Raw genomic sequence first — 25,897 nt, 5'->3', positions numbered from 1 at the left:
AAACCAACCAGGGATAGATCATGGCTAATTTCCAACTGAAACAGCTACACTTAGAATTCACTTTTATTTTTGTGTGTTGAATAGTATGAGGCGCCTCATACCATTAAGTCATGCACAAAGGTCAGGACAAAACTTGAGTTTCCTGCCATCTTGAGGGACCTGGGGATTAAACTGGCCCTGTGTGTGTGTATGTGTGTGTGAATACAAGCACAAGTGTGGGGTGTCGGTCTTTACTCTTTACCCTGAGACAGACTTCTGTTTGCTATGCCAAGCCACCTACCTGGCCCTCAAGCTTACAGGGCATCTCCTGCCTCTACATACCACCATCTGGGATTACAAGAACCTGAGCTACTTTGACCAGCTTTTCCATGGATTCTGGAGATTCAAATTCAGGTCTTCACACTCAGCAAGTGCTTCAGCAACTGGAGCCATCTCCCAGCCCCACTTGAGCTCTTGTAATGATTTCTAGTTGTATGCATGTGTGGGTGTGTATACAAGTGCAGGAGCTCATGGGGCCAGTCATGGGATGTCTCCTGGAGCTGCAATGAGTCGCTATGAGCCACACATGAGTACTGGGACTCAAACTCAGGTCAAGCCTGCCCTCTGCAAGGGCAGGCTTGTCTTAGGCAGCCTCTGTCTTAGATGCTGAGCCATCTCTGCAGCTCCCCACTCAGGGTTTTCTAATGAACACATGCTTTCAAAGAACCAGGTGCTATCATTATAAGCATCAGTTAAGTGTTTGAACTCTCAATGTGAGGTTACTTGTGTAGGCGTAGGAGCTGAGCACCTCCTTGTACAGAAGTTCTGCTATATACTATACCTGTCTCTGAAATTGTATTTTAACCAAAGTCAGGTTTGCAGCCATCATTAACATACCCCTCCCAAACAAAAACAACCCCTAAGATTCTTTTAGAATGTAGTGCATGGTAGAAAATGAGAATATTGTATAAGCCCACTGTGTTATCAAAAATGAAGACAAACCTACAAAAGCTGTATGACAACCTGGGGTCTTCTGTATTGTCCTTTACTTGGTAAGAGACCCTACATGTTCTCCATCACCACCTGTAATCACACACTTGAGAACTGAGGCAGAAAGGACTGCCCTGAGTCTGAGGCCAGCCTCAGAAGGAGCTAGGGAAATGGCTCAGCCAAGTGTTTGCCATGCAGGCACGAGGACTTGAGCTCAACTCAGCATCGTGTGCCGTGGCATGCAGACCTACAATCCCAGGGCTCAGGGCTCAGGGCAGCCGAAACAGGAGCTCTGTGGCCTCACGGCCAGTCAGTCTAGCTGAACGGACACCATGTCCAAAACATTAAAGTGGAGGATGACAGACTTGACATCGACCTCTGCTTCTCAGCGGGAAAGGGAACAGCACAGACACTGTATAAAGCAGGACTCGGTCGCTGAGGTCCTGGTGTGACCATGTTAGAACAAAACCACTGAACTGCCTATGCCAGCTGCTTTTACCTCTAGCATTTGGAAGGTAGATTTCTGAGTTCCAGAAAAACCTGGGTTACATAGCAAGATCCTGTTTGAAAACAAAAAACCAAACTCAGCAAACACTTCAAAGGACTAATTTATTTTACAAAAGTCTGCCTTTGAACCAGCTATGGTCAAGTTTAGAAGAGCTTCAATTCTGGACAATCATCTGGATTTCATTCAAAGCCACTAAAAAAGAAGAAACATTTTAGAGAAAAGGAAGGCGCATAAAGGTATCAACTTCTGGAGAGCTTCCCATCCCCCAAACCTGGAGTTCCTCCCACCCCCAACCTGAGGAGGGTCTCCCTCTAAAATCATCCACAGAGCTTCTGCCCGAGCCCTCCAGAAGGGCCAGCTCTGGAAGCCAAGAGCTTCCGTCTGCCACCAGCTCGTTTCCTACCGTAGTTTAATTACCTGATCATATGAGCAATGTCCCAGTTGGTCTGTGCTGACAGCGGTCCTTCTATCTCAACACCCTTTGCAGTTACAGTGGCGATTTGAAACTGAAAGCAAAACATACAATGACAGGATCTCACTCAAATGCAAAGTCCCACCACACCCACACCCCCACTTCCCGAGTGCTGGGATTAAAGGCATGTGCCACCATGCCTGGCTCCAGCCCATTTCTCACCCGGTTATACGAGCGGGCGTCTCGGTAGTACAGCACCTTCATGCAGCGCTCTACCAGCTCCCGAGCCTCAGTCTGACTCAGCACTGGTTGCTTCTCTAGAACTTCTCGAAGCAGAGGCTACAGAGGTAGACAAAACATTGGAGAAATTAGACACTGGCCTAACAGGGCAACCTGCTCCAACCATGTGAACAGGTGCCAAAGTGATCACAGTTCCCACCCACTGTTTCAAGACTGGGTGCTGGGGCTTTGGTCTGGCGTTCACATCTGTTGTATAGGTGTGCATGCACACAGACATGAGAAAACAGCTCTCGGGTGCTGGTTCTCGCCTCTACCATGGTGGTCCCAGGCTGCCTGTCAGCCTTAGCAAGCGCCTTAACCCGAGGAGTCGTTGTTTGTGTTTGAAATAGAGTCTTGCTCTGTAGCCTAAGCTGGCATCCTGGCCTCAGCGTCCTGTGCACTAATAAATATGTACCACCATGCCCAGCTAAGACCCTCTTTAAAGTGGGGCGGCCTAGGGCTTCCATTCTGTAACAAGGCTATTATTCCCGTCACTGCCTTTTGTCACTAGAAGGTAATGTAAACATATTCCCCTTATACAAAGAAAACCCAGCTGCCCAACATTAGGATTCCAGCCTGTCCCTTATCAGAATTACAAGAGAACTAGATTAACATTGCCTTCTCATTTCTATTTCTCGTTTCCCCGTTGCAGGTCCACTACTTACCTGAGCCAAGTATGCACCATACCCAGTGGCCAGAGAAGGGGCTTCATAGGCTACACCAAGCATGTCCACATAGCCAAGAAAGCTAGGGGGACAAACAGATCAAAAAATTAATTTAACCCATTTCTTAGCTGTGTCCCTGAGATCTGAATTAAAAGATGGGAATTCTCTGGGATCAAAGAGTCTGAGGGTGGGGAAGCGGGATGGCTCAGTGGGTGAAGGCACTTGCCAACATGCCTGATGTCCCAAGTTTGATCCCCAGAATTCACAATGTAGAAGAGATTGACACACACTCACTCACACACACCCACTGTAGCACACAAGCACACACAACAAAAGAAGTGTAAAAAACATTCTGTTTAAAAGACTGAAGAGCCACTGCATAGGTGCTGGGTTAGGGTCAAGGAAGTTATCAAACACCTTTCTCCATCAGCATAGCCTCCAATGGCCATGGTGTTCCACAGCGGGTTCATCTTGGAGCGACGGCTGTACATGGCTCTTGTCAACCATGAATGAATAGCTCTAGGGCTATAGCTATGTCCATCTCCCAACAGCTCTTCATCAATCCTTAAATACAATTGGTTGAGAAAGCATTGATAACAGAGGTCAGGTGCCCCACCCACTCCCTGCTGCACCACATGCAATTCTACACTCTCAGTTTCCCCCAGTGCTAAAAAAGTATTCCAAACATTCACAGGTGTCTCAACAATTACCCAAAGTCTCAAGTCCCTCCATCCTGCCTACAGGAATAATAAACGGAAGGTTTCCGCTCCACTTGGCGGCGACTTACACCATCTGGCCGAGAACTTGTTTCAAATACTGGAAATCAGCATAGTCTCCCGAGGCACCCAGTATAGTGCTGTCGTTGACTCGCATAATACGAGAGATATTGCGGAAACGAGCCAGCGAGCCGTAGGAGCCCAGCATGTCTGCAGCAATCACCACTCCGCCGTCGAACTTCACCCCGAGTACCGAAGTCCCAGTCACCATGGGGTTCCTGCAGCGTGAAAAGGGTCCCTGAGCGCGGAGGCCGGCGCCCCGATTGCTGCCGCCCGCGCACCGGAGGTCCGCACGACCCGGCCCGCCGCCCATTCCCTGAGCCGCTAGAGCGCGACTCACTGGGTCCGAGTGATGGGCCCGCCGCAGGGCGCGGACGCCGGGTCCAGGAGGCTGCTGGGGGTGGACGGGACGCGGTAAAACTGCCCCGGAGCAGGACCCCCGGCCCAGTGGCCAGCCCGTGACTCCCAAAAGGCTTCCATCTTAGTCACTTCAGCCGAAAGAAATGAAAGCGCTTGCGTCACCGGAAGCGGAAGTGGTCCTTCGCCACGCCTCTCCTCTTCCTGCCTGCCACTTCCTCGCGTCAAGACTCAGGCACTGTATTGATACAGCAGTTTGAGGAGTCCTGGTCCAGAGTAACCGCTAAGACAAATGCACAACGAAGCCGGGCGGTGGTGGCGCACGCCTGTAATCCCAGCACTCTGGGAGGCAGAGGCAGGCGGATCTCTGAGTTCGAGGCCAGGCCAGCCTGGTCTACAGAGTTAGTTCCAGGACAGCCAGGGCTACACAGAGAAACCCTGTCTCGAAAAAACCAAATCCAAAAAACAAAAACAAAAAAAGCACTGACTGCTCTTCCTGAAGTCCTAAGTTCAATTCCCAGCACTCACATGGTGGCTCACAACCATCTGTAATGGGATTTGATGCCCTCTTCCGGTGTGTCTGAAGACAGCGACAGTGGACTAATATGCATCAAGTAAACAAAAAGAAGAAGAAAAAAGAAGAATCTACTGTGAACTCGAGACAGCAGAGGAAGCCCCCTCCCCAAGATATGGGTTTCATTGCGGCATTTTCATCCCTAGATGTCATTTTCCTCTGCCCTCACTGGTGCCCATCCCAGGGCCCCCCTCCCTCCCTCCCCTGCCCCCCCAACCCCCCCCCCACGTCTTCCTGCTTCCTCTTGCTGCTTTCCTTCCTCCCTCTGTCTGAATAGCTTCTGCGTGTTTCCATGAACACATGTTCTATTATCTTCTAATCCTTCACCCCATCCCTTAGGAGCCTTTCTTTCCTTACGGGCTCCTTTCTACTTTCCTGACTAATACAAACACACAAACACACCTAGATTCCACATATGAGAAAACATTGATGTTGAGATTGTGACCCAGGACAACTGGCTGAGGTGCATATTTAACATGTTAAAGTGGACGTAACCCCCAGGTTCTCCCAGAATCCCTCAACACCTACCTGGCATATCCCACCCTCTATCCTGAACTTTCCAGCTCAGGGGCCAGGATTCTCCTCCCCCTAGAGGCTCTTTCCTATATAATCCAGACATTATTTGACTGAATATTATTTTTGCCTAATATTCTCTTCTCTTTCCTTTGGAGAGTCTAGTATACAATCTTTTTTAAGTGTATATATATATATATATATATATATATATATATATATATATATATATATATATTCTTCCAAAGGACCCAGATTTGATTTTCAGAACCTACTTAGTGGCTAATAACCATCTGTAACTCCAGTTCTATAGGATCTGACACCCTATTGCAGTATTGCAGTTTGGGCACCAACCACTCACATGCTGCAGCCATACATATAATAAAATAATATATAAGAAAGAACATAGAATAAAATAATAGTAATTACTAATAGCGCTTCTCAAAATGTATTTTCATTTTGTATGCCGAGTGTTTTATCTGCAGGAGGTATTCGGGACATGGGTGTGGTGCCTTTCAAAGCCAGAAGAGGGCACTGTATCCTCTGGAATTGAAGGTACAGATGGTTGTAATGCACCAAGTGCATGCTGGGAATCAAATCAGCGCCTTTTGCAAGAGCAGCAAATGCTCTTAACCACTGAGCCATCCCTCCAGCCCTTGTTTGTTTTTAAGTAGCCATTCTAGTTTGGGTGTTTTCTACAGACCCACTTTCAAGGGTTCCCAGGCTCTTTACACAGCCCAACCTAGACCTCACTATACTGTTGTGATAGACTCTTTTGCTTGTCAGTCTGGCACAATCTAGCATTACCTGGGAAGAGAGTCTAGTTCAGCTTGGCCTATGGACATGCTTGCAAAGGAACTTGGTTGAGACAAGCACTCTTATTATGGGTGGCCCCATTTCATGGACTGGACCCTGAATTGTATGAGAATCAAGAGAAAAAAATAAGGGAGCCAAGAAAGTGGTCATGTGTGCACCCTGTCTCTGTCTCTGCTCCTGCCTCCGGTGTGGTGGGCTGCTTCAGGTTGCTCCTGCCTTGGCCCCGCAATGGCGTGCAGTGACCTGGAGCTGCAAGCCAAATAAACCTTTCTATAGCTGCCCACTTTTCCACCCACGCCCTACTACTGGGGTTGGGGAAGAACCAACTCAGATGCTTAATATCATTTACAAACACCTCAGCCATAAGCAAGGCTAGCTCCCTGACTAACTCCTAACATGCCTTTTACTCAGAACCGACGGAAGCTACGTGCCTGGTTTCCTCTCCCGATCTTGTGTACCTCCTGGTTTCATGTTTCCTCCTTGTCCTACTGGAAAAGCCCCTGCCTGAACCTCTCTCTGAAGGAAGTTCCGGCCAGAAGTTTTTCCCTTCTGATAGTTTTGTTTTGTTTTGCTTTGTTTTGTTTTTTGAGACAGGGTTTCTCTGTGTATCCCTGGTTGTCCTGGATCTCACTCTGTAGACCAGGCTGGCCTCGAACTCAGAAATTCGCCTGCCTCTGCCTCCCAAGTTTCCCTTCTAATCTTGCCTCAACTTATTGACCATTAGATTTTTATTGACAGATTATTCTTTCACACAGAAACACTGAAGATTATCCCAAACCTTTTCTAATTTGTGGTTGTTGTGATATTTCATCCCAGCAACAGAAATGAAGTTAACAACAGTCTAGGCTGGCTTCCAACTGATATACTCCTGCCTCTGCTTCATTAATTTATGCTTTGCTGTTGTGTTTTGCCTGAGATGGTCTCACTCTGTGGTTACTCGCTGTGTCTCCCAGGCTGGTCTCAGACTCCTAATCCTCCTTCCTCAGCCTCCCAAATGCTGAGGTTGCAGCTGTGAGCTGCCACTCACATGGCATTACTCTATTGGTTACAATTCTATTTAAACTTGAATATTTTCCTCTGTATGACCATGTGTGAGTCATATGAAACTTGTTCTGTCTGAATTTTTTCTTTCTTTTTCTTCCTTTTTCCTTTTTTCTGTCTTTTCTTCTTCTTCATTCTTTTTCTTCTTCATTTTTTGCTTAACATGATGTCCTGAAGTGCCATTTATTTTCCTGAAAATAACACAATTTCATTCGTCTTCATGGCTGACTTTGACGGTGTGTGTGTGTGTGTGTGTGTGTGTGTGTGTGTGTGTGTGTGTGTGTGTGTGTAAATCACTCATCAGTTGACAGGCCCCAAGGCTGATAAATTCCATACCTCACTGCAATGAGTAGTGTTACAAAAACTATGGGCATCCAAGTATTTCTTCTGTCTTCATTTACTTCAGACAAATACCCCAAAGTGGTATAATTGGATCAGGTCTATTTTATATTATGTTTTATTAACATGTGCTAGTTATACACAAGTATGGCTTTACTTATGGCATTATCATACATGTATATACATAGTCTGGTAATACTCATCCCTTAGTAGCTTCTCATCTCTGCCCATGTCAACTGATGTCGCTTCCCTTTGCCCTCTTCCCAGTTAGTTCCTGAAGTGGAAACCTAAGGGTTCCTTGGAGAGTCAGTTGTGTTGGATGGTGTTTTGCTGGGGCAAACAGGTGAAGGAATGGTTTCATGAAGTGGACACAGGTGGAAGACTAAGGCAGACTTGTGAAGGAACGTTTCCCTGCAGCAGATACAAGCAAAGTTGTTCTGCTGAAGCAAACACGTGAAAGAACACATGATGAAGGAATCTTTGCTAACATCACACATGCATTGGTCCTCCTCACATTGTGTAGTTGAGCTCCATTTGTGGGGCCACCACAGAGAGAAACTCACCGAAAAACTTCTGGTGGTGTGCTGCAGTTTTTTTGAGCTTCCATGAACTAGGGCTGATTGGCAGTGGTGTCAACTGAGACCAACGCACATGCTGAGGCGAGACCGGAGAGGACACTCGATGCTTGACAGGAGCACAAAAGGGACTCGATGGACAGTGACAGAGGCTGAGCTAGGCCTCTAGTCTTGTGTCTTTTTTGCTGATCTTTGCTTTGCTGAGAGAGGCACAGCTGAGAACTTTTCCTAGTGTTCCTGTTGGCCCTGGTCCCTCCTTCTGACTGGCTGTCTCTGCCAGGTCATGCCACTGCTGCTGATTCCTGTTTACTATCCTGACTCAATGGAACTGGACTGCTGATATATTCGTGAAGTGTTTGTGAGTGGATCGAGCTGCCACTGCTGACCTGTGAACTGAATGGCCGATTTCCAGACAACACAGATGGGAGTTGCTCCACAGAATCATTTCTAAACAGGCCCACTTCCACACACACACCCACCACACACACCCACACACCCCCGTATCCTTTCTTCCCCACTACCTCTGGTGAGTGGTGGGTGAAAGGGAGGTTTAAGTGTTTAAGAACCATCATTAAAAGTAGACTTTGAAAAACTAAACTTGCAAGGCCCCTTATACCTTCATGTCTGTGTGTCCATGTGTGTAGGTAGCCTAAGGACTTTTATTTGGGTTGCTTGCTGGAACACGGGTGAGGGGTCATTTACAGGCCCGTGGACACATTACCATGTTTACACCATTGAGTGTGTGTGTGTGTGTGTGTGTGTGTAGATCTCTTCCTCCCCCCAGTGTCAGAGTTACTTTTCTATTGCTGTGAAGAAACACAGGGCCAAGGCAACTTATAAGAGAAAATGTTGGGGCTGGAGAGATGGCTCAGCAGTTGACAGTACTGACTGCTCTTCCAGAGGTCCTGAATTCAATTCCCAGCAACCACATGGTGGCTGATAACCATCTGTAATGGGATCCGATGCCCTCTACTGGTGTGTCTGAAGAGAGCAATAGTGTACTCAAATACATAAAATAAATAAATTTAAAAAAAAAAGAGGGGGGAGGGAAGAGAGAGAGAGAGAGAGAGAGAGAGAGAGAGAGAGAGAGAGAGAGAGAGAGAGAGAGAACGTTTACTAGGGCTCCCAGTTGCAGACTGTTAGATTCCACAACCATCTTGTCAAGGAACATAGCAGCCAGGGCACGGCAGGAGCCGAGAGCTCACATTTGAGTCACAAGTGGAAGGAGAGGAAGAGAGAGCACTAACTGGGAATGTGTGGACTTTTGGCATCTCGAAGCCTGTGTTCTTTTGAGGGTCTCAGGGGACTCTGACCAACCCCTCATAGAGAGGAGGCCTACCCTGGCTCTGGGATTTTCATTTAATAACCTGTAGATTCTCCGTAGCTTTATCAACCAGTAAGTAACATCTGGGTTGGAATTCCTTTTTTCCCCTGCTAAGAGTCTGTTATTTTTGCTTTTTATGTTCATGGGTGTGTTGCTTGTGTGTTTGTCTGTGTGCTGCTAGCCTGCCTTGTGCTCTTGGAGATCAGAAGAGGACCTTGGGTCCCCTGGAACTGGAGTCACGGAGGGCAGTGAGCCACATGCGTGCGCTCAGGATTGGACCTGGGGTTTTCATGAACTCCTTGCGAGCGCTCTACCTACAGCGCTGTGTCCCAGACTCACGTCCTCTTTATTTTATTCTCAGTGCTCAGCTTTCCTTATGTACATCGTTAATTCTGAGTGCCCCTCCTCCAAGCCTCTCCCATCTCCCTTCCTTAAACCTTTCTACCTCGATATTTCCACTTCCACTGCTACCCACTATGCTCTCTCTCTCTCTCCCCCCACTCTCTCTCCACTATGTGGAGGTCAGAGGACAATTCTGTGGTGTCCATTCTTTTTTTCCACCAAGTGGGTTCTGGAACTGAACTCAGGCTCCTGTGGTGAGTCCTTGACCCTCTGGGCTGTCTCACTGGTCTCTTAAGCACCACCTGTAAAATGTGAGTTTTCTTTCCTTGTCCCAAGCTCCCAAAATAACAACTCTGAGACTCAATTTTATTCACAAATACCTTATCCATAAGCTTTGGCTGTTTCCAAACTAGCTGATAAATTAATCATCCTGATATTTAATTTAAGTTTTGCCATGTGACTGGGTACCTCTGCTCAGCTCCTGTAATTCTGACCTCCTCCATGTTCCAGGGTATATTCCCTACCTGGCTCTATCCCAGAATCCTTTCTGCCTACATGATGTTCTACCTTCTATTCTACCCTTTCCGGTAGGACATAGTTTTTTTTTATTAATAACTGATATTAATAATACATTCCACAAGAGATTCTCTCTACAATTCTCCCTTTTAGTTCAATAAAAGGCTCTTTTTCTGAAATCAATTAACTATATACAATAATAACAAACATAAAAACTATCAGGTAAGATTTACACTATAATGTCCAGTCCATATGTTTTGGCAAACTTAGAGAAAGTATTATATTGTCTATTTTATCTTGGTGAGTTCACAGTTCTGTACCTAAATCAATTTCTATCATAACTTGCATTACCAATCTAAAACATCTTAGATCCTAAACAACTTAAATGTATATGTGAAACTATAACTATCTAGTCTTTAACCCCATCAGAGGCCTAAGAAGGGATACATATTACCTCAGTATACAGGGGGTGCAGGCAAGTGGCTTCCACAGCTATAGAAATGGCAGAGACAGTTGACTGTCTGGATAGTTACCCTAAATCCTCTGAGTCACAGGAGTAGCATCTTCAGCCTTCTGGCCCAGATTCTCTGACAGACCTTTCTGTGAAGCAGGAGTTATGGAGGACTCGCCTGCTGTGTCCTTGTAAATGCTGGCAGTCCACTTTCCTGCACCACGTTTGTCCAGCGTGGACAAGGGCAGGTCTTGCCCAGTGGCAGCCGGCCACATAAAGCAAGCTTCGTAAGGGAGTCTCCAGTGCTCACCGTCTGCTCTGGAGTTGAGTAGGGTGCTGCCAGGAGCAGACATGTCTTGTGAAAAAAGCTTTCAAATAATAAGCCGTCTTTAAATGCCATATTCTGTAGGTCTCTGAGGTTTCTAATGCTATGTATGTATATATGTATGTATGTATGTATTTATCTATCTATCTATCTATCTATCTATCTATCTAACTATTTATCTATCCATCACACATCTGAACAGACAATCATTGCTTGTTTCTAGCTATTTAATATCTGTTGAACCTAGGAAGCATATTTTTTTGTGATAACTAGTCTAGTATCTAACATGACTATGAGCTTGACTATTAATAAATTTGACTATTAATTTGCATTAGTTTCTTATCTTAAACAGTTTGTAATAGCAGCTTATAAAGGACTGGAACTAAACCTTGTATTATTTAAATGAACTGCATCTGTCCAATATCCTTATACAAGAGTTGAAACATAATATACAATATATTGATAGACAAAGATTTATACCAATGTAACAAAAATATAACTTCAATTCTGTATCAATATACAAAATCCATACCAATGTAAGATTATTGGCTTATAAAATATCCTTTGGTTTAAGAGTAAATTTAATAATCTATCCTCTTTTCCTATTATTTCTATATTACTCCCATACCCCCTTCTCCTTTCAACCCTTCTCCTCCTACACAGGAAAGAAAGAAGCATAGAGAAAAAAAAAAGAGAGAAATCCCTGAGTCTAACTTTCTATACCTATTCTCTCCTTGATCGGGGTCATTAACAACTTGCAAACAACATCCCTAAATGACAATAAATATTTATAACCCATTGAATGATCAAAAATCATCTACCCCACCTCTAGGTAATGGGGTGTCATCCTCTTAAAATCCCTTCCTCTGATTTGAGGCACTGCTTTCCTTTTGGGGAGCCCAAGGAAAATCTGAAAGTCTTAAGAAAGTATGCTGTAGGGTGGTGAACTTGGGGAACCACTAGAAAGTCCCAGATGCCAGGGATGTGAGAGGCTTCCAGGACCCAGTGGGGATGACATTAGTCAAAATATCCAACAGCAGGGAGATAGAACCTGAAGAGACCACCTCCAGTAGATAGACATGGCCCCCAGTGGAGGAATGGGGCATTCACCCATCTGAAAAAATTTAACCCAGAACTGTCTCTGTCTAAAGGAGATACAGGGACAAAAATGAAGCAGAGGTTGAAGGAAAGGCCATCCACAGACCGGCCTACTGAGCCATTCCATCAGCAGACACCAAACCCCAACACTACTGCTGATGCCAAGATGTGCTTGCAGACAGGAACCTGGTATGGCTGTCCTCTGAGAGGCTCTGCCAGCACCCGACTAAGACAGAGGCAGATTCTCACAGCCATTGGACTAAGCCCGGGGACCCCAAGGTTAGGGGAAGGACTGAAGGAGCTGAAGGGGACTGCAACCCCATAGGAAGAACAACAGTATCAACTAACCAGACCCCTCGAGCTCCCAGGGACTAAACCACCAACAGAAGAGTACACACGGGCCTGGCCTTGACTCCAGATGCATATGTAGCAGAGGACCGCCTCATCTGGCATCGCTGGGAGGGGAGGCGCTTCGTTCTTGTGGAGGCTCGATGCCCCAGAGAAGGAAGAGGATAGAAGGGTGAGGCTGGAGTGGGTGGGTGGGTGGGTGGGGAGCACCCTCTCGGACGCAAAGGGGAGGGGGAGGAGGTGGGGAGTCTGTGGAGGGAAGGGGACTAACATTTGAAATGTAAACAAATAAAATGATTAAAAGAAAGAAAAAAAGCTTAGCTGTAACATTTGCCGTCCAGTCTCTATGTGCTGTGAAAATGTAGGCTTACACAAAGTCCTGATTGGAACAATTTGAAGGACTGGATGAAGTGAGCTAGCTTCTTTGAAGTTGTCCTGGAAGTAAGTTTTGAGGAAAGGTAACTGAGGCAGTCTGAAGCTGGACCTCTTGGGCTACTTGTCTTGTCTTCTTTGGTGTCTGATACTTTTGTTCTGCACACATAGGAACTCTCACAAGTAGCATACATTTCTGTAATAACATGTGTGTGGAATGTGCAGTATGCATAGATTAATCAAAGATGATGCTTTGATCTTTGTCTGAGCAGGTGAAAGGTATCTGTCCGCCTTTGCAAGCTAGTGTGGACAGTATAACCAAACCGTGATATAAATCTCCATCTATGCCATGTTAAAGGGCGGCGTGGAATGATACGTCATGCAGACTCTATAGCCAAGACTCGTTGGCTACGCACAGATTCATGTCTCAGCCTGTCTCAGGACTGTTCTCATATGAAGGGACCAGTATATATATTACCTGCTCTGTTGGGTTTGCTGATTTCTTTTTTCTTTTCTAGCCAAAATCTTCGGGGTATCCCCCCCCCCACCCTCCTGTCATATCTGATTTTTATCAGTTTGGAAGGAATCTGTAGTTTTTCTTCTCCTATTGAAACAAGAGCATATTCTCTTCCCAGTGTAACACATTTCCTGCCTTCCATTCTGAGGTTATAATCTATCTGGGGTGGGGGCTTTGGTACCCCATTCTGCTTATTAACTATCTCTTAACGTTTGTTTCCGTGTCTATTAACCCTTTGATCTCTGTGGGCTTTTATGTTTTAGCTATTGGAGCTGCCCTGGTTTTGATATCTGGGATTTAATGTGTAGCTTTGGAGCAGCGTTGCTTAACTGTGGTGCAGATGAGTTTTCCTTGCTGTTGATCTGAACTGGCCCACATGAATTTAGGGCATTTCCCGACAAGGGGTTACCTTTTTCTGTCCCTTGTTGATCTATATTCATTACTCCAGGGTTGGCCTCTGCCACATCTTCTGCATATTCCAGAAGGGTGGGGCCTGATTTATGGGTTATCTCTGGAAAAAAAAAAACACCATTTTTCTAGGAATCTCTTGTCTATAATCTCTGATGGCCTATGTATATAAGTCATCTACATGCTCCTTCCACATCCTGTACATTTCATAAGAAACGTTCTCCCTGAATTATTATTATAGAAGACTTTATACTTAAGAACTAATTCTTTACTTTAGAGGATGATTTGATCTTTCACATCCACGGCAATGGGCTTTTTGTGTTGTAATTGTTTATTCAAACACAACTCAATTGTAAGCATTAAGCTCTATAGCTACAGTAATTTTAATCCATTTGTAAAAGAGGTGTGGGAGCTGGAGAGATGGCTCAGCGGTTAAGAGCACTGACTGCTCTTCTGAAGGTCCTGAGTTCAAATCCCAGCAGCCACATGGTGACTCACAACCATCTGTAATGGGATCCGATGCCCTCCTCTGGTGTGTCTGAAGACAGCTACAGTGTACTCATATACAATAAATAAATAAATTAAAAAGAAAGAGAGAGATGGATCCTACCCTTAAAGATCTATAGCCTGTTCCATTCAGCATTAGCGGTTTTTTGTTTTGTTTTGTTCTTTGGATTTTTTTTTTTTTTTTGAGACAGGGTTTCTCTGTGTAGCCCTGGCTGTCCTGGAACTCACTCTGTAGACCAGGCTGGCTTTGAACTCAGAAATCCACCTGTCTCTGCCTCCCGAGTGTTGGGATTAAAGGTGTAGGATTTTCAAAACCTAAAGATTTAATTAAAATTTCTCAATCAGTTCGAGCTGATATCACTCTATTTAAAGCTGTAGTTAATTGAAGTGGAAACCTAAGAGTTCTTTGGAAAGTTGGTTGGATGGTGTTTTGCCGGGGCAAACATGTAAAGGAACATTTAGCTGAGGAAGACGCAGGTGAAATGATGTCTGCTAAGCCAGGCACATGAAACCACTCATGATGAAGGATTCTTTTTTTTTTTTAAAGATTTATTTATTTATTATATGTAAGTACACTGTAACTGTCTTCAGACACCAGAAAAGGGCATAGATCTCTTTACGGATGGTTGTGAGCCACCATGTGGGTGCTGGGATTTGAACTCATGACCTTTGGAAGAGCAGTCGGTGCTCTTAGCCTCTAAGCCATCTCTCCAGCCCCATGATGAAGGATTCTTATCTAACAGCACGCATGTATTGGTCTGCCTTAAATTTGTAGTTGAGCTGCATTTGTCGGGACTCCATAAAGAAAAACACACCAAAAAACAAACAAACAAAAACAAACAAAAAACAAAACAAAAAAACCTTCTGGTGCTGTGCTGCAGCTTGCACGGACTCAGGCTGACTGGCAGAGTGACGTCAGCTGAGACAGACGCACGTGCTGAGGACCGAGGAAAAGCCGTGATGTTTGGAGGTATAAATAGGACGCCATGGACAGCAATGGAGACTGAGGTAGGCTTGCTGATAGAGCTAGCTAAACAACACTTCTGGGTCTAGCATCCCTGAGAGAACTTCTGGTGTTCCTTCTGGTCCTTCCTGCTGACTCAAGCTGAGGCTGGGGCCTGGCTGTCTTTGCTAGGTAGTGCCACCGCGGCTGATTAACGACATTTGCTATCCCAACTCAACCAAGCTAGTGTATCTGTGAAGTGATTGTGAGTGGATGGAGCTGCCACTGCTGACCTGTGGACTGAACTGCTGATCTCCAGGCAACACATTCAGGAGTTGCTCCACAGAACCTTTCTAGACAGGTCCACTTCCCCGTGTCCTTTCTTTCCCACCCCCTCTGGTGGCGATAGGTTAAAGGAGAGGTTAAAACATTTAAGAGCCATCCTTAAAAATAGGATTTGAAAAAATTAAAGTTACAGCTAATCTTTGTAAAAAGTCAGTGAAAGATTCAACCCTGGGCGTCTTTGTAAATGATTTGGCGTGTCCCTGCTGTTCAACCATGTCCCAGGCATTTAAGGCATTGTGTGGCATTGTCCTAGGATAGCCATCGTCAATGGCAATCTGAACTCAAAATTCAAAATATGGATCTTCACCTAGTAATTGATCCTTGACAATATCGACGTCTCTAGTTCTATTTGGATTGATAGTTCTATTTGATTGAAGCCTCGTCTCTCTACCATTGTAATTGAGGGCCAGGTTCTAGGGTGGCTGCCATCAGATCGCTCCAGTCTTTTGGAGTAGTATGACTATGTGTAACCCAGTTAAGTGTCTGATTGGCATATGAGGAGTGTGAGCCATAACTTGTTACTGCGTCCTTCAACCTCTTTAAATCCTGTGTCTCTATAGGTTGACATTTGAATTCTTGCTAACCCTGTGGCCTGGCTCTCTCCAGCCTGCTTCTAACCATGCTAGTTGCAGCTTCTGTGGTTTCAGGCTCTGGTCGGAGAGAGACCTAAGTATCCACTGGCTATTCTTTGCAGGCTCTGCTGCAAGGCAGTGGCTTCTGGTAAGGGAGCGTACCTCTGAAATCCATTTGGTTTCTGTGTGCGCGCGTGTGCGCGCACGCACGCGCACAGACACACACACACAAAGGGAAGCCAGAGGATTCTTTAGTCTGATTTAGCTAGCACTACCCACTTTTTACTTTTTTTGTGTGTTTTGCTTTGTTTGTTTGAGAGGGTCTCATTATGTCGTCCTGGCCATCCTGGAACTCACTATGTAGACCAGGCCATCTTCAAACTCACAGAGATCTGCATCTGCCTCCCTGCTGGGGTTAAAGGTGTGCATGACCCCACCAGCTTTGTTCTTGCTTTTTTGTTTTGTTTCCTTTTATGTTATGCATTTGGGTGTTCGTCTGAATGTGTGCAGTGCCCAAGGAGGTGTCAGAGAAAAGGGGGTCAGAGCTCCCTGGAAATGGAGTCATAGAACCATTGTGAGCTGCTATGTAGCTGTTGAGAGTCAAACCCAGGTCCTCTGTAAGAGCAGCCAGGGCCCTTAGCCACTGAACCGCTCTCCAGTCCTTGCCTTCCTTGTCATGGAGTCTCCTATGTCCTGGCTGGCCTGCAGCTGAGCCTCCTCTTCCACTCCAAGTGCTGTAATTGTGCGCACACCACCACACCTGCTTCGTGCAGTGCGCAGTTTACACCCCAGGCTTCATAAATGCCAGTCCATTGCACTGTCCACTGAGCAACTGTCCCCACCCTCAGTAACCTCGTGGGGAAATGTCTCTTCAGCACCTTCTGTTGCTTATTTCTTTGGAAAGAAAGCTGCTATTCTGAGCTCTTAGAAGCCAATAGCCCAAGACAGTTTTCTAGTGTCTCGGCGCCCTCTGCTGTTGGCTTTCTGTAATAAACTCATGACAAGTTCCTCAACAGTTCATCCTCGGTTAGGTTCCCCTCCTTCTTCCCTGGGCCCTTCTCTTGTCTCTGCCGTCCTTGGTCTGGGTTTTAGTCTTCTTGCTCTGGGGCTCTGCCTTAGAGTGGAACAATACTAGTCAACCTAAGAGTTCTTGGGACCAGAGAGCTGGCGAGATGCAGCGTGAAAGTGCCCTCCGAGCAAACCTGCCAATCTGTCTGTAACGGGTCCCTCAACCTATGTGAAAAACCAGGCGCAGCAGAATGCATCTGTGATCCAATGCGCATTCGTTGGGGTGAGAGGGGAAGATAGGAGAATCAAAGGTAACTGACAACGATGACAGCAGTTCTTGCAATTAACTGGCAATGATGGCTCATACTTATAATCTTAGATCTTGAGTGGCCGAGGCAGCGGGATTGCTGTGAGTTAGGGTCAGAGTGGGTTACACAGTGAGTTCTAGGCTAGCCTGGAATTTAAAAAAGAAAGAGTCCCAGACCTCGGAGGGTCTCTTGTGGGGCTTTTGGCAGAAACCGGAAAAGACAAGTCATTTTTATTAAGATTGTTTGAGTTTCCAAATCTCTCACAACTTGACCCAGTGGCCAGCCTGCACACTCTGTGCCTGCCCCCTGCCCTAGCCAAGGGGATAACAGTGGATCGTTCACACGATCCTTGATCAGCTAAGGGGCTGAGTGAAGCCTCCCTCTGTCTGCCTCTGACTTCTGCTTTGTTAGTTCTTGACCGTCTCCTGGTCATTAGCCCGGCTGATGTAGCTACTGACCTCACGCAGGCTGCTGACTGTGTGCCTACCTTTTGGTGTCAACTTGATATAGGTGGAGTCGTTGGACAAGAGAACCTCAACTGAACATCCCTGTCCACCCCAAGATTGGCCTGTAGGCAAGGCTATGGTGCGTTTTCTGGACAGATTGTTGATGTGGGAGGGCCCAGCTCACTGCAGGTGGTGCCATCCCTGGGCTGGTGGTCCTGGGTGCTATAGGAAAGCAGGCTGAGCAAACTTGGTGGAGCAATCCAGTGACCAGCTCCCCCATGGCCTCTGCATCAGCTCCTGCCTCCAGGTTCCTGCCCTGTTTGAGTTCCTGCTCTGACTTTCCTTAGAAACAGTGTGGCCTTAGAGTAAGCAGAAATGTGAGGCAAAGCCCTTTCATCTCTAGGTTGCTTAGGTCACGGTGTCTTATCGCAGCGATAGAAACCTGTTTCTTAGACCTTGACTACACTGTCTTTGTTCGAACGTTTGAATGCTCACATTCCTCATGTGGCAAGCTAACTCCATGTCGGTCACTAAGAGGTAGCTGCAGTTTTCTTTGATTCCACCTGTCTGTGGGGTCTTGGGATGCTTAGTTTCAATTGTCAACTTGACATATTCTAGGGAAGAGTCTCATGGAGGGTCTGTCTGAATTGTGTTGGCCTGTGGGCATGCCTTTGGGGGATTTTTCTTAATTAACACATGTGGGAAGACCCACTCTGAGTGTGGGTGTCACCATGGAGGACTGAATCAGCCCTGGGTGGACACATGTTATTGATATGAGCACAGACAGGCCAAGGGCCCCAATCCTGCAAACACACAGGATGCCAAGGCCTTGCCCAGGTCAAGCTCAGGGGAACGGCAAGTCCTTTGTCCAGTCTGAGTTTACTGTTGACACTGAATGTGGAAAGTATTAGCTGCTGCTTCCTCCTCCTGGGTGACATCTCATTAAGCTCACTCAACTGCACCACGTCCTGAAACCCTAGACACACATACAGTAAAGCTGGGGGGGGGAGGTTGCACCCTCTAATGGATTGGCATCTACTACAATAATGGTTCGGAACATCAGCCATGTTTATTCACAATAGCACAGGGAAGGGGGGCTAGTTCTGATAGGTCCCTGCAGGTGAGTAATCCCAGGCTATGAACATCCAGAAAGGGCACTGCACTTGTAGTTTTGCACACACTGTTCAATCCTGGACTAGAATTGCCACCACCTAGGAAAGCTCTGTCACTTATCTGAGCCCCCCACCTCCACCCACGGGGAAGGCTTTGCCACTCCCGTGTCACTGAAGCACTGGAGTCCTTGGCGTGATCATGCCTCTGTCAGCAATACACACCCACTCAGGAACTCATTCACCCAGGGATCCCTACACGGCTGTGCTGACAAGTTTTATGATAACTTGGCATAAGCTAACATTATCTGAAAGGAGGGAACCTCAATTGAGAGAGATCCAGCTCTAGGGCATTTTCTTACTTAGTCATTGATGGGGAAGGCCCAGCCCATTGTGGGCGGTGCCATCCCTGGACAGGTGGTCCTGGGCTCTGTAGGAAAGCAGGCTGAATGAGTCATAATAATTGGTCAATATCCAACACCTGTCCATGGCTTCTGCATCCGCTTTTGCTTCCAGGTTCTGGCCCTGCTTGAGTTCTTGTCCTGACTTCCTCCAGTGATGGACTAAAAAAATGTGGAATGTAATCTAAATAAACCTTTCCTCCCCAACTTTCTTTTCGTCATTGGGTCTCATCACAGTAATAGAAACCCTAATGGGGATAACAGCGATATATAATAACTGCACTGCGTTCCCTGGCTGCTGTAGGGTCTCCGTCACAGTGCAGGGCCCACCAAATCCCAGCTTTTCTGTGTATGTGCCTGTCAGTTTTTTGATTTCCCCATTGCCCCAATCAGGTCAGTCCCAAAACCATTCACGTCAAGGCAGGCACTAGTCCCTTGTGTCTTGGGTCTTGGGTCTTGTGCAAGAGCAGAGAAGAGGAGCAAGCCAAGAGGCTCCACACATTTCTCTCTGCTCTTGACTGAGCGTGTGATGTGACTACACACATTTCTTTCTCTCTGCTCTTGACTGAGCATGTGATGTGACTAGCTGTTCTAAGTTTCTGCTGCCCCGACTTCCTTGCTATGATGGACTATAACCTGGAATATAACCTGGAACTAAAATAAATCTCTTCACACCTAAGTTCCATTTTTGTCTGTGTGTTTTATCATAACGACAGAAATGAGACCAGGGAAGAATGTCTGGAGTGGTCCCTATCCTGGCATAGGTGGAGCCTCCTGTTAGGAGCTGCTCTTACCCACAGGTCAGGCTCTTACAATTAGCAGCGTTAGAAGCGAGTCCATGTGAAAGGGCACCAGTGCTTTGTGTAAGACCCTCAAAGAAGGGACCCTTAGCAGCTTTACTGAGCCAGCTGGGTTACCTCTCAGCCCTTTTGTTTTTCATCCCGTGTTCATGATTCCCCCCCCCCATAACCCTAACAGTCTTTACAATGTCTGTGCTCAATACCTGACTATCGTTAGGGGTCTGCAAAGCCCTGAGTGTTGGGGAGGCATCTGATTTTTGAGGCAGATTCTCACTAGAACTGAGTGCATATCCCAAGCTGGCCTTGGACTCATGGTGATCCTCCTGCCTTAGTGCCAGGATAACCAAAGTGAAACACCACACCTATACTTGTTTGTAATTAATGTATGTACAGGTATGTCTGCATGTTTGCACATGCGTGTTTAGATGACCACAGAGGCTGGGAGAGTGTAATGGAGAACTAGAGTTACAGGCAACTGTGAGCTGACCAACGTGAGTGCCAAGGATCAAATCCTGGGACTCTGGGAGAGCAGCAATCATGTTAACTTGCCCCAAAGCCATATTAGCATAGAGTTTTAATAGGTGCAGGCTTAAGGGCTTTAGAAGCCTTCCTCTGCCTGGAAGGTTTTTTTGTTGTTGTTTGTGGTTTGTTTTTTGTTTGTTTGTTTTTGTTTTTTCTGGTTCACTATCTCAGAAGAAATTTCAAGCCTTATCTTGAAAATGGTCTAAAGCTGAGTGTTAATTTTGGCATCCTTTGCGATCTACAGAGAAGGGAAGATGGCTTTGAAGGAGGCAGTCATAGGATGTGGGGCCCTTAAACTTCAGGGAAGACTGAAGCTTCCCTTGAAGTTCCAAAGGAGACATACTGGTTCTAGACACTCCTGAGAGGCAGTGCTACAAAAACAGGGTCTCACTGCCAGGGACCAGCGGGGTAAAACTACAGCTGATGTAGAAGCAGATGCAAAGGGTTGTATGCAGGATCGGGGAGAAGTAGAAGTCCTTGGACAGGGAGACTGCTTGCCTGGTGTTCAGGAGGGAACTGATCAGGGGAGGGCCATCATGTGCCAGGGCAGTGAAGACAGAGCAGCTGGATCTCCAGCCTAAGGAGGAAAGAACAGCTTCCAGAATTGACATTTTATATTGCAATTTTCTATGCACTGGGCTAGAGAGATGCCCAGTGGTTAAGAGCTCCTCCAGAAGACCTAGGTTTGATTCTCAACATCTGCACAGCAGCTCACAACTATCAAAAACTCCAGTTCCAGGGGCTCCAACACTCTTCTCTGACCTCCAACAGCACCAGCACATGTGTGGTACACGGGCACACATGCAGATAAAACACCCTTGTGCATAAAATAAGAATAAACTTCAAATTTCTATCCAGGAATATAATAGCTATTTCTGTTTTGTCTTGTTGTCTTTTTTCCATTTGTCTATTTGATTAATTAGTTTTGGTTTTTGAGACATGGTCTTACTATGTAGTCCTGGCTGTCATGGAACTCACTATATAGACCAGGCAGGCCTTGAACTCATACCTATCAGCCTGCCTCTGCTTCTCAAGTGCTGGGATTAAAGGCATGTACCACCATACTTGGTTCATTTCTATTTATTTACTAATTTATTGATTATAATGCTGAGGATGGACGTGGGCCTGAGGCATGCTGGGCAAGCACTCTATCATTCAGCTATATACCCCAGCTCACATAAATCAATTACTCCTAAAAAAAACTTAATTCACTGTTATTATTGGGATGTATATGTGCCTGTGCCTGTGAGTGTGCATGCATGTGTGTATGTATTTGTGTAACTGTGTGTGTGTATACATGTGTGCATGCACACATGCCATGAGAGGTCAGAGGACAACTTTGTGGAGTCGATTCTCTCCTATGTTTATGTGATGTGCTGACTACTAATCTCTGCCAAGATAGTGTAAGCTAGTCCTTTATGTTCCTACTTCATTGCTGGGTCTGCCAGATGGCTCTGGGTAAAAAGGCTGAAGATGGATGCTCCAACATTATAAGAAATTAGGGGACTGTCCAGGTAGTCCGTGGTCTCTACAATTATTTAAGTTTTAGAAGCTATGTTTGGTGCTTCCTAAATACTCAGGTAGCATTTGCTTCATTCTCAGATTTCTTTTTTTTTTAAAGATTTATTTATTATTTTATATAAGTACACTGTCACTGCCTTCAGACACAGCAGAAGAGGGCATCAGATTTCATTATGGATGGTTGTGAGCCACCATGTGGTTGCTGGGATTTGAACTCAGGACCTTCAGAAGAGCAGTCAGGGCTCTTAACCAATGAGCCATCTTTGCAGTTCTGTTTTCGGATTACTGACAGGTTGAAGACTAATTATAGTCCCAGAAGCAAACTTAAGTTGTTTAACATTAAAAGAAATGATATAACATATATAAAACATGGTTTCTAAGATGGTATTACAAGCTAAAATGAAAACATACTTCAAGTATAGCATTGTAAACTCTTTAAGTTAGGAATGAAGGTAGAGTATTTTATCTAAATTGACAAAATAATCGACTGGACTTCTTAGTGTATATCATACCTCATAGTTTACATGACTGTTATATTTATGTTCAATGTATATTGTAAAGAAAGGGCCTTTTTAGTGGACAAAAAGGAAGTAAACGTAATGGCTGGTGTTCACTTGTTAATGGTGTTACCCCCCCCAAAAAAAAAACCTGTTTGCAGTGTCCAGCATTTGGGCTAAAGGAAGCCTGCCCCTGCTAGATTCGACTGGCAATAAAGAATTGCCGTACAGTCAATGGCTGGGCAAAGGGAGCTGGGCCGGGAACTTAAAAGTTGCTTGAGCTAAGATGCCTGAGGAAGAAGGGAGAAAGGGAGATCATCCTAAATGTAGGAGTAAAGGGAAGTGGACCCCAAAAGCATCCTGGGCAGCACAGACCAATGGGCTTCACAGAAGGTAACAGGGCAGTGAAGGGAAAAGTAGGTGTGGAAGGTGTGGATCCAGGAGTGCCGGAGGGAAGCGCACGCTAGCCGCGGGAGGCTTAGAAGTGCCCTGCCACTGAGCTAGTGAGGCGTGTTAAAATAAGCTAATGTATGTGTGTTTTCAATCACTGCTTAGCAGGCAATGAAGGATTAATTTCCTCACTGAAAGTTGAAAAGGGCCACATTTCAGGGGGAGGGCATGGGAGTACATCCTCTACTAAGAATGGAAAGGCTACTTCCTCAGTTGAGACAAACCTTTGGGAATCTGAGGGTTCAAAGTTCTCAGCTTCAATAGGGTCTTCCTACCCACTCCCATCCCATGTTACACGATCCCCTTCTTTCCCAATTGATCCCCTTATTTCAGCACCAACATCCACTAAGACTGGGACTTGAATTTTTGCTGTAATTCAGCCAACCTTAGAGTGAGGCCTTCAGTTTGATTTTCTGCAACTTGAGCTCTGTGACTGCTAGAGAGAAGATGTTTTTCCAGAACACACATAGAAACCTTTTGTGGTGGTCTGAATGAAAATAAACTCATAGGGAGTTGCATTATTGGGTGTGTGGCTTTGTTGGAGTAGGCGTGGCCTTGTTGGAGTAGGCGTGGCCTTGTTGAAGCGGGGTATTGATGAGTGGACTTGGAGGTCTCAGATACTCAAGCTGAGCCTAGCATCTCTCTTCCTGGTGCCTGTGGATCAAGATGTAGAGCTGTCAGCTCCCTCTCCAGCACCATGTCTGCCTGGATGCCACCATGCTTCCCACCATAAAGGTAATGGACTAAATCTCTGAACCTGTAAGCCAGCCCCAATTAAACACTTTCCTTTATAAGAGTTGCCTTGGTCATGGTGTCTCTTCATAGCAACAAAACCCCGACTAAGACATTTAGACTACTTATACATATCTGGAATCATATAAACAGTCTAAAGTCAGTTTTATCTCTGAGTTGATTGTTGTCTACTGCATTCTGAGATGCGAGAAGTTGGTTAATTTTATCTCAGAGCTCATTTTTCAGTTAATTTGGAGATGCCAAAAAGAAGCCAGCAGCATCATTTTCCTTACCTTTCCCCACAAATTGTCAAAAGTTTTATTTGCAAGTCACCACATTCATTGCCTCTCACAATCAATGAACCATGATAATCAAAAGCATTTGTCTCCTTCAGTTTGTAAAATAGTTCACACCATGGGCATTTGGTACTCTCCAAAGCTTTTAGGAGAGGTTTCAGTAACTGTCGGTGTTGGCAAATTGGACATCTTATCCCAGATACTTAAAAAATTCATCCTTATATTTCCGTATCTCTAGAACTACTTCTGTCACTAACATTTGTATTAATTATGGTTTTCTAGGAACAGAGCTTATAGAATGAATACACATACACATATACATACACATGTGTACATATGTATACACACATATATACATAAAGGTGATTTGTTAGAATGGCTTACAGGCTGTGGTCCAGCTGGCTCAACAATGGAAGGCACAAGAATCCAAAAGTTATTCAGTGCATGAGGCTGAATGTCTCAGTTTCTGTTAATTCCAGATGTAGTCAAGTTGACAACCAAGAACAGCCACTATACTCGGGTTCTGCTCAACTCTGTACATAGACACCTTAGGCATTTAATGATTTTTTTTCTGAGCTGTAGTATACAATGGATCTGCCTTGAGTTTATATAATTCTCTCTTCCCATTTTGAGGCTAAAAGCACTTGAGGGTAATGAATTCTCAGGAAACACAATGCACCAGGAGTCAATGGGACTAGCAGCTGGGTTCACAGTGCACATTCCAAACCATTCGGTGTCCGGCCGGCAGCCCACCCCATCCTTCTACCTTACCTGCAGCTAAAGGAGCTTAAAAGCTGAACTGAATTAAGATGATCATTATAAACAACTGGATGTCACGTTCCTGGCTTGATGGCTCTCCAGATCCTTTTCTTTTCGTTTTCTCTTTTCTTTTCTTTTCTTTTCTTTTCTTTTCTTTTCTTTTCTTTTCTTTTCTTTTCTTTTTCTTTTCTTTTCTTTTCTCTTTTAAACAGGGAGCATTGTGAGGCAAACTTTTTTTTAAAGGTTTATTTATTACATGTAAGTATACTCTGTAACTGTCTTTAGACACTTTTTCTTCTCACTCCGGCCCTGCTCGCTCGCTCGCTCGCTCACTCACTGTAAGCTGTTTTCAAACACCCCAGAAGAGGACATCAGATCTCATTACAAATAGTTATGAGTCACCATGTGGTTGCTCGGATTTGAACTCATGACCTTCAGAAGAGCAGTCAGCACTCTTAACCACTGAGCCATCTCTCTAGTCCTCCAGATCCTTTAACAACAACAACAAAAACTTTTAGTGTGTAAGTGTGTCTGTGTGTATCTGTGTATGCATATACCATGTGTGTGGATGCCCATGGAGGCCAGAAAAGGGTGTGTGATTCCCTCCTGAAGCTGGAGTTGCCCGAGAGGGGTGTAGACAACCAAACCCTGGGTCCCTGGAGGAGCAGCGAGTGCTCCTAACCACTGAGCCATCTCTTTGGCACACTCCCCCACCCCCAAGCTTTTTTTCTTTTAAACTTGTTCTTGTTTTGGTTTTGGTTTTCAAGACAGGGTTTCTGTGTAGCCATTGCTGTCCTAGAACTTGCTCTGTAGACCAGACTGGCCTTGAACTCAGAAATCTGCCTGCCTCTGCTTCTCTGAGTGCTGGGATTAAAGGTATATGCTATCATTGCCTGGCTAAACTTTTTTGTTGTTGATGTTTTATGTGTATTTTCCCTATAGGATGTCTGCCACTATGTGTAGGACTAGTGCAGAGAAAGGCCAGAAGAATGTGTTGGGTCCCCTGGAACTGGAGTTACAGACAGTTGTAGTTGCCCTGTGTGTGCTGAGAATGAAACTCTTGCCCTCTGGAAGAACAGCCAGAGCCCTTAAGCACTGAGCCATCTCACCAGCCTTGCCCCAAGTTTCCTCCGTAGGAGCAATGACCCTCATGAAA

General features: G+C 45.5%; 1 protein-coding gene across 1 annotated transcript; it reads right to left on the bottom strand.

Moving 5' to 3' along the window:
• Positions 1–1,559: 1,559 nt before the first annotated feature.
• Positions 1,560–4,124, bottom strand: Psmb4 (proteasome 20S subunit beta 4). Its single transcript, XM_052179843.1, has 7 exons — positions 3,950–4,124; positions 3,621–3,827; positions 3,251–3,397; positions 2,834–2,915; positions 2,112–2,228; positions 1,895–1,983; positions 1,560–1,669 (listed from the first exon to the last, which is right to left on the bottom strand). Exons 1-7 carry the CDS (start codon positions 4,087–4,089, stop codon positions 1,657–1,659), a joined length of 795 nt encoding a protein of 264 aa, XP_052035803.1. The 5' UTR covers positions 4,090–4,124; the 3' UTR covers positions 1,560–1,656.
• Between the last annotated feature and the right edge of the window lie 21,773 nt (positions 4,125–25,897).

Source organism: Apodemus sylvaticus, chromosome 4 (genome assembly GCF_947179515.1).
Source record: "Apodemus sylvaticus chromosome 4, mApoSyl1.1, whole genome shotgun sequence".
NCBI lineage: Eukaryota > Metazoa > Chordata > Mammalia > Rodentia > Muridae > Apodemus > Apodemus sylvaticus.
The sequence above is the reverse complement of the archived record's forward strand: the minus strand, read 5'-3'. Positions and strand labels throughout refer to the sequence as shown.

Bases quoted from the DNA above. Each gene is read 5' to 3' on its own strand.
- Psmb4 (XM_052179843.1), bottom strand. From the start codon at position 4,089: ATGGAAGCCTTTTGGGAGTCACGGGCTGGCCACTGGGCCGGGGGTCCT. The intron at 3,828-3,949 runs GTGAGTCGCGCT...TTCACGCTGCAG, and splicing joins GGGCCCATCACTCGGACCCA to GAACCCCATGGTGACTGGGA. The intron at 2,229-2,833 runs GTAAGTAGTGGA...CTACCTCTGTAG, and splicing joins ATGGTGCATACTTGGCTCAG to CCTCTGCTTCGAGAAGTTCT.